Here is a 9,513-nt window from a genome sequence, read left to right as displayed (position 1 = left end):
TCATGAGAGGAAAAGGAGTGTGGACTAGAGAGTGGAATTCAGTTAGGGCGAAGGGATAGGAAAAGGCACCCCAACAATTGAACACATTTACAGCGAGGGGAGAGCCCTTTCCCATTTTTGGGGGAACAATCACATACAATAAGGACAGGCGGCAGTGCATCTGCCTGATAGTGCTTGGGAACAAACTGTAATTTACACAAGATTATACTGTATTTCAATTTTGATATCTATAAAAAGAGGCTTTATTTATGCTATGGGTTTAGGGGAGGCCAGCAGAACAGAGGGTAACAAAGACAGAGCATCTAATTATTCAGTGACATGGGACATCGTTGCCTATCTTTGCAGAGTGCTTTCTGTGCTATTTACAAAGGGAAATGCTCATAGGAAGAAGAAACTGTTGAATATCGATCCCAGGCACCTGTAATATACACAACCCCAGTGTCTCAAAGTAAAGTCAGAAAGAAACAGTGAGAACATAGAAATAGGAAACTAGAAAATCTGTCAAAGATACAGAAATGGGAGAATGTACATGGTTTGTTTTCTAAAATTTGTTAGCTAGCAATTATGATACATCTTGATTTGATTTTGACTAAACCTTCCTGTCATGAACAGAACTCACAATGTTGTTAGCCAAAGACATCTCACCTCTCTCAGTAATTATCCGTCATGCACAGACACGTGAGACAAAAAAACACTGGTGTCCTTATCAACAGACACATTGACAGCCATCCTTTTCCACAGAACAATGCTAAGAGACTGTCATCATTATTTTTTCACCCTTAAAAAATGCTCCACTTTCAAAATATTTAACGCAACCCCTATTAGCGCGGCTACAGTTAGGAGCCTGAACACTACACATTTTTCTCCTTTCTAGCTGTATTGTTTAACTCTCCAGCAATGACAGAGCAATGAATAAACATGACATCATACTATTCCTCAGCAACCATGTTAGAACCTCCTGAGCAAAGTTGGCCAAACGGTGGACTACAACCCATTGGCCTTTCAGTGGTGAGACTCTGACGTGCTTATGCCTGTGCTCACACTACAAATTGGGGTATTGCAGCCTACCTTCAGGACCCCATATGGTAAATACAAACACACACACACACACACACACACACACACACACACACACACACACACACACATCCAGGCTACTGCCCAGCACATCTGTGGCCAAGCCAAGACTAGGTGGTGTTACGGTGTTAGGGCTAGTGCAATTTTACCTCACTCCAAGGGCTCTCATATCCATATAATTAAATCATGCCCCAGACTGGAAGCCTCCTACAGAGACAAAGACAAAAGGATAGTCAGAGGACCTTCCTCTGAATTTGAAAGACTACAGTTGGAAAAATGTCTCTATACTATCAAAACCTGTGCGGCTGTTGTGATTTTTTTTTAAGTGCACATTTTTCAAACACTATGAAACCGAAAGTCTGAAATCGGTTCCCAGACACAGTGCTTCTTAATGACAATTACATTTTGTTTCAACAAGTTGCCTTGATGTATAGTTTCGATGGAAACTGAAGATACTGTGCATGTATCAAACAAATTTCTCATATCTCATGGCTGTGAGAGGGAAAACTATAGGACAAAGGTCTTGAATTGCGCAGAATGTCAAGAACTGAATAGGGAAAGTCTACCTTTTTACTGAAAGAAATGGGTCTGGGGGGGGGCTAACTGTGTGGGGGGGGAACTATGACGGAAATTCATAAATGGCAATTTGATAGCAAAAACAACAAGATATTAGCCTCTTATGTTACAATAACTACAAATAGATTTTTTTGTTTTCAAAAGTAGCAAAAGAGCAAAAAATCTACCAGTGATCAAAACAAAAAGGTTGCTTTGGGATTTTCAAAGTGCGATCAGATATACAAAATGTTCAGTGTGCAGCCTAGATGTGCATACTGCCTACTCTCAGTTCCTTGTGGAATGTGATTACTTTCATAGGAAAGGACACAACTGCCCGCTTAAACACATAGTGCCAAAACTGCTATCGATGGTATCTACATAAAACTGTGATATGCCAAGCATTAGCCAAAGAAGCTTGCTGAGTGACTACACCACGCAAATAACATGTTATAACAAAAATGTATGTTAATATATTTGCTAGCTCAAGTTAGCGCAAACTCAAGCTAGCATTGCAGCTACTTTATTTCAATCGAACGCTGCTGGCACCCGCCCACCCGACTAGAATCACTACTCTCGACGGGTCTGACCTAGAGTATGTGGACAACTACAAATACCTAGGTGTCTGGTTAGACTGTAAACTCTCCTTCCAGACTCACATTAAGAATCTCCAATCCAAAGTTAAATCTAGAATCGGCTTCCTATTTCGCAACAAAGCCTCCTTCACTCATGCTGCCAAACATGCCCTCGTAAAACTGACTATCCTACTGATCCTTGACTTCGGCGATGTCATTTACAAAATAGCCTCCAGCACTCTACTCAGCAAATTGGATGTAGTCTATCACAGTGCCATCCGTTTTGTCACCAAAGCCCCATATACTACCCACCACTGTGACCTGTACGCTCTTGTTGGCTGGCCCTCACTACATATTCGTCGCCAAACCCACTGGCTCCAGGTCATCTATAAATCACTGCTAGCCAAATCCCCGCCTTATTTTAGCTCATTGGTCACCATAGCAACACCCACCCGTAGTATGCGCTCCAGCAGGTATATCTCACTGGTCATCCCCAAAGCCAACACCTCCTTTGGCCGCCATTCCTTCCAGTTCTCTGCTGCCAATGACTGGAACGAATTGCAAAAATCTCTGAAGCTGGAGACTCTTATCTCCTTCACTAACTTTAAGCATCAGTTATCAGAGCACCTTACCGATCACTGCACCTGTACACAGACATTTACATTACATTTTAGTCATTTAGCAGACGCTCTTATCCAGAGCGACAGCCCATCTGAAATTAGCCCACCCAACTACCTCATCCCCATATTGTTATTTATTTTGCTCATTTGCACCCCAGTATCTCTATTTGCACATCATCTCTTGCACATCTATTATTCCTGTGTTAATACTAATTGTAATTATTTTGCACTATAGCCTATTTATTGCCTTACCTCCATAACTTGCTACATTTGCACACACTGCATTTGCACACACTGCATAGACTCCTGAGTGGCGCAGTGGTCTAAGGCACTGCATCGCAGTGCTAACTGTGCCACTAGAGATCCTGGTTCGAATCCAGGCTCTGTCGCAGCCGGCCGCGACCGGGAGACTCATGGGCGGCGCACATTGGCCCAGCGTCGTCCAGGGTAGGGGAGGGAATGGCCGGCAGGGATGTAGCTCAGTTGATAGAGCATGGCGTTTGCAACGCCAGGGTTGTGGGTTCGATTCCCACGGGGGGCCAGTATAAAAAAAATATGTATTCACTAACTGTAAGTCGCTCTGGATAAGAGCGTCTGCTAAATGACTAAAATGTATATATTTTCTGTTGTATTTTTGACTTTATGTTTTTTTTTACCCCATATGTAATTCTGTGTTGTTGTTTTTATCGCACTGCTTTGCTTTATCTTGGCCAGGTCGCAGTTGTAAATGAGAACTTGTTCTCAACTGGCTTACCTGGTTAAATAAAAATACAAAAAATACAACAAAAAAATAAGGACGCAGTTTGAGCACCTCAGAGGCCAGTGTAGCTGATTGTGTACAATGCTTACCTGTGTGTGAGTGTAGGGATATGCAACATTCAAGCTAAGTGGTTAGCAGTGTACACATACAATGAGATACAGTGTATACACACAGCAAAGAGACATAGTGTGCAGTGACAGCTTGACTTCCTTTGATCGCTATTGACTATCAGAGTTTAAAAAAAAGCCTCTGACAGAATGGGGACCGTGCTGTGGAGCAACAGCGGTGATACACAGAGAGCGAGAGCTCAGGGAGAAGGCAGGGCACCAGAACGAGAGCTGACACTTTGAAACCTTTGTTGAGTTCAGTGGATGTGACATTGCAGAAGATGAACATTTGCATTCTTACACATACTTACCCCACACAAAATATATTTAAAAAATGAATGTACAATTCTTAAGATGGTGAGTTCAAACAAGGATCTACTGAGCTGTTACCAGTAGCATGACTATACATTTTACTAATTCTAAAAAATTATTTATTCTAATAAATTAACAGGAGTAAAAGCACTACCATGCAAGTGTATATAGGGTCAAATGGCCACTGTGGAACAGCATATGAACTACAAAGCTCTCTCTGGTAAAATTGGTGATAGACAGACACAAAGTTACAGATAATCTCATGGCCTTCTGCTCATGTGGTCACCATGACAACAGATGTACTATAACAGAGGCTTTCGGTACACTGCGATCCGGTCAATTATAGCTATCCATACTACAGGCTACAGCCTCGCCTCAACCAATCACGTCAGGTCAAAAAAGAAATGCACCAATCAAATGATAGGGAGAGCAACAGCAGTCACAAAGTAAAACCAGAAATCATCAATTTACTGTAATCCACTAATGTTGTGTGCTACTGAGGGAGGGTTCAGTGAAGGAATATAACTGAGATTTGTAGCTGAGTGATATTTCATCCCCTCAATTTAGATTGAACTGTTTTGATTAGCTCCACAATGCAATGGACTTATTATAGACATATTGTAATATACTGAACACAGGTTTTCCAACATGTACGTAAACTGCAAGTGAATAATGTCCGATTGTTATGCCAGTGTTGGTATGAATCTGCCCCACAAAAGGGCCATTTTGTCTCTGTCTCGGTAAAATAGGATAAGAGAGGTGGCTTGTAGTTTGCAGTTTGCAGTTTGACTATTGAGTTTCATGGGTATTGTTGCTACATGTGAGCTTACTGATGAAACATATATGGTCCACAAAGAAATTAAGAAACATAAACGTGGTGATAAATATAATCAAGACATCCCTATAGCCTTACCTGCCCATAACTTAAACACTTAGCGATAACTGTATTATCCCCTGTAAATATTGTAATATAGTACCACATCCTGCCCCATAAATAGACCACACCTCTAATATTAACACTCCTATAAAAAAAAAATAACGTACCTACTTTAAAAAACAGCCCCATCAATATAAATTAACCACACTCTCTAATTAACATAAACCCTCCCAATTTTGTGCAATACCAGGGGATACTTCCTGGTTTAAAGGGAATTGGTATACATACTGTATTCTGTGGCCACATTCCTTCCCAGATGTGTTTTATTTTAACATTGTTCAAGCATGCAAGTAATATAATGTTTATACCTATGGGTGGTAGAGGCTGGAGAAGGGTGGTTGTGATGCACTCTGTTGTGAACTCTGATTGGATAAACCATCCCCTTTACACACCCACCCAACCGGTAGGACCACATGGATATCGCAAACAGTCTTGAATGTGTAGGCTATATATTTGTGTATACATTCGAATATGTCTTTATATATATATTCAGATTTTTATTTTGAAATCCTCAATCAAGTCTTTTGTCGTTAGTGATTCCTGAAAGTCTGGTCAGATTTGTCTCGGTCCCAGTGGTCGTCTCAATGGTTGCGGTAATTTTTCATAGAAGCGAGTGGTCCAACCGTACAAGTCCATGTTGGGTGGGGTTACGGTGGTCTGGTTGTGTCTCTTTATTTCAGGCGGAAGGGTTCTATTTAATTATTTCTTTATCTTTCTAAGAGAATATGATTGAAATAGTAGTGGTGGTGGTGGCGGTTTTTCGACAGAATACCCACTCCGAGAAATTTTGGAACATTTTGGGAGATTTTTCTGAGCTGTCCTAATACTCGCCCAGGGTGTGCCACTTGGCAATCTGCCGGCGGGGGTTGTCGCAAACCTCTCTCCAGTGGGTGACCCCAGTGGGCATGAGGCTCTGGCCACCCAGCACCAGGTGGCCCACCACCTCGTTCTTGGTGGTACGGTCGAAGTCGACCACCAGGAACTCCACAGAGACGTCGGCCAGCAGCTCAGCGGGCACGTCGTAGATGAATGACTCGTTGAAAACAGGGTTGAGCGTGCACTTCTTCACGTGCGTCTTATTCTTGGCGATGCGCTTGCGGCTGTAGAACACGTTCACCTTCACGTATGGGTCTGTGAGGGATGGATAGAGCGGAAAGGGGGTGAGATGTGTGTGTGTGTGTGAGTGTGTGTGTGTGTGTGTATGTGTGTAGTACTTACTGCCTGATAGGCCAGTGATGTCCATCCTGGGCAGGCGTTTGGCCTTCAGCACCACCACATTGAGCCTGTGAGTGACAGGCTGGTAGGACAGAGACACCAGCAGTTCCCCACGGCTCACACACTGCAGAGGGAACGCAGGGTTAGAATATAGATACACACACACTGCAGAGAGAACGCAGGGTTAGAATGTAGATCCACACACACTGCAGAGAGAACGCAGGGTTAGAATGTAGATACACACACACACTGCAGAGAGAACGCAGGGTTAGAATGTAGATACACACACACTGCAGAGAGAACACAGGGTTAGAATGTAGATACACACACACACACTGCAGAGAGAACGCAGGGTTAGAATGTAGATACACACACACTGCAGAGAGAACGCAGGGTTAGAATGTAGATACACACACACTGCAAAGAGAACGCAGGGTTAGAATGTAGATACACACACACACTGCAGAGAGAACGCAGGGTTAGAATGTAGATACACACACACTGTGGGGAGAACACATAGTTAGAACACACACACATGCACACACAAAGTACCCATAAAGTACACTCATACACAAAAAACCTGCCTTGCACACAAATATGGCAGACATTATACCTTCATAACCCACCGACCTACACTTCCACTATGCACACAATTCATACACCATAGATCATTTCAGTAAAAGTAATATACTGTATGTAGACCTGCGGCTATCCCCATCTTTCTGTTAATCTCGCTCTGTTTTACTCTTGGACTCTCTTTTTCACTGCTTTCATGCCTCTCACTCACTTCTCAGAGCGTGAATTCTTATACTACACCTAGGTGTCACCATGGCAATGCACTGTGGGAGGCGGCCCAAGGCTGAGCTTGAACTTAGAAAGGAGAAATAGGGAATTACCCAGGCCAGGACATGTGTGTTGGCATGCGTGCGTGTGCATGCAAAGTATGACATAAATAGATAGCCTCCTAATTGTCTCTAGTACAGTGCATCTGGAGCTTTTTCATTAGTGAGCAGGACTTAATGCCACATCTCATTTAGAATCACCACTAGGGGAGGGGGAGCTCTGCTCAACGAAAGACAAATAGTCTGAAACCACTTAAGTCTGTACACAACCATTTGTAGTGTACAATAGTTCAGTTCCCTAACACTGTAATCCTTTTGACTATATTCTAAAGTACTTCTGTAGTAAATGGTGCATTTCATACTTAAAAGCACCTTTTGAGTATATAAATTAACATGCCATAGACTCACTGCAGTGCGAAATGCAGAAATGACCCACCATTTTTAGCGTTGCTTAGTTCCCTGACATTTTAATAGTAAATGGTACATTTCTCATCCTTTCAAGCACCTTTTTAGTATATGAATGAACACACCATAGACTCAGTTTGCGCTTGGTTTATTTATTTAAGTCTTAAAGACAGAGCCATTACAGGAGGCCTATCCCATTTACCACAGTCTCCTATGGCATCATTAGTCAAGATGAGCTGAGAGAAAAGTCATAACAGCGCTAGGAGCTAATGCCGCCATATAAACCTGTCACGTTCGTTTACAGATGGGTCAGACCAAGGCGCAGCGTGATATGCATACATGTTTATTTGGAACGAATAAACAAGCGACAAAACAACAAACGAAACGAAACGTGAAGTCCACGGTACACAAACAACATACCTCACACGGAACAAGATCCCACAACCCACTAGTGCCAATAGGCTGCCTAAGTATGGTCCCCAATCAGAGACAACGAGCGACAGCTGCCTCTGATTGGGAACCACATCGGCCAACATAGATCTAGACATACTAGACTATAAACATAGATCTACACCACATAGAAAATCACACCCTGACTCAACAAATAAGAGTCCCCAGAGTCAGGGCGTGACAAAACCAATGTGACATTTGGACGGCTTGTGCTGAACGGGAGTTTTGAAGCGTTTCAGCGCTGTAGAATGGTAGAGAATCACAATGGCAGTACTCAAAATATACCTTTTTATGTTCTAAACGGGTAATAGCTTTTTTGAACAACCGCTAAGTGTGTGAGCTACCGCTGTCGTAATGAGTGTGACGTCTTTACTGCCCGCCACTTCAATAATTTAAGCTTCCCCCTCCACTTAAGTTCCCCCACGATAAAAGTTTAATGGACGTCTCCTCTGGACTTATGGTCCAGCCACACTCATTTTTATCGCAGTGCCATCTCTCTCTCTCTCCGGCCAATAGCGCCCTTCTCGCTCTCATTCATCCCCTCCTACTGTATCATCCATCTCGCTCTCTCTCCGGCCAATAGTGCCCTTCTTGCTCTCATTCGTCCCCTCCTACTGTATCATCCATCTCTCTCTCTCGTACTCTTATTCTTTTTTCCCATCTTCATCTGTTCAGTGCCATCGCTCTCTTTCTCCACTTCATCAGCAGATACCTATGTCTTTCTTTTTCATTTACTCAAACTAATCTCTCTCTCCCTCTCCTTGTTCCTGTTCCTTCTCTCTCTCTACTGGAAGATCGATTCCCTCATCTCTAAACCCCTTCAGGCTACAGTAAAATGGGAGGGAATTCAATTTAAGGCCCTCTTCTGAATGAGGGAGTAAAGAGATAAGGAGGAGAGAGAGTGAGAGAAAGCAAGAGAGGAGATGGTGGAAGTATGTACTTATAAATCTCCATAGGAGGGAGAGGGGTGTGAAATAGTGTGATGAAATTGAGAATGTTGGAGTGGGTGTATGTGTATATGGAAGAAGATATTATGCATGTGTGTATACATATCTGTACTGCCTCGCTTGACAGGCTTACAGTGGCACTGGGAATGATACTTATGCATGTAATGTGTTTACACATGTGTCTGCTGTCTTTGAAGAGTGGAAAAGAGACAGTGGTTGTGTGTACTGAATGAGTTCTTATGTTTTAATCTCTCTCTCTGCCTAATGGCTGTGTGTAGTATGCATTCAGTGCTGGTTTCTCTGTATCTTTGTAATCTTTTTCTCAGTGCAGATTGTGTTGGGCGGAGGTCTCTCTCTCCATGTCTCTCCCTCTCTGTGCTATGGGTGGGGCTCTTTCTTGTCAATGGGAGTAGCCTCCCCCCTCTATTTCTCTTTCTCTCTCCATTACCCTCCCTCTCTCTCTCCATCACCCTCTCTTCTCTCTCTCCATCACCCTCCCTCTCTCTCTCCATCACCCTCTCTTCTCTCTCTCATCACCCTCTCTTCTCTCTCTCCATTGCCCTCCCTCTCTTCTCCGTCTTTCTGCTCTCCCACACCCCTCCCTCCCCCTCCTCTCTCTGTCATATATGGATAATGTGTAATGATGTGGGGATGAGGCTTTTGTTTCCGTTGCTGACTCTAATGGATGTCTTCCTACAGTCAGAGATAAGACCA

General features: G+C 43.1%; 1 protein-coding gene across 1 annotated transcript in view; it reads right to left on the bottom strand.

Annotated features, from left to right (window-relative positions):
• Positions 1–3,546: 3,546 nt before the first annotated feature.
• The window catches only part of LOC121566470 (synaptotagmin-11-like), a 32,766-nt gene continuing 26,799 nt past the window's right edge, over positions 3,547–9,513 (bottom strand). Inside the window, exons 4-5 of the mRNA XM_045226672.1 lie at positions 6,159–6,279; positions 3,547–6,071 (exon numbers count right to left, since the gene is read on the bottom strand). Of these exons, the coding sequence (XP_045082607.1) occupies positions 5,761–6,071; positions 6,159–6,279 (432 nt within the window). The 3' untranslated portion in view covers positions 3,547–5,760. The remainder of the gene's footprint in view (positions 6,072–6,158; positions 6,280–9,513) is intronic.

This window comes from Coregonus clupeaformis, chromosome 17, assembly GCF_020615455.1.
Source record: "Coregonus clupeaformis isolate EN_2021a chromosome 17, ASM2061545v1, whole genome shotgun sequence".
NCBI classification, from domain to species: Eukaryota; Metazoa; Chordata; class Actinopteri; order Salmoniformes; family Salmonidae; genus Coregonus; species Coregonus clupeaformis.
Note: the sequence above shows the minus strand (reverse complement) of the source record. Positions and strands in the feature narration are given on the sequence as shown.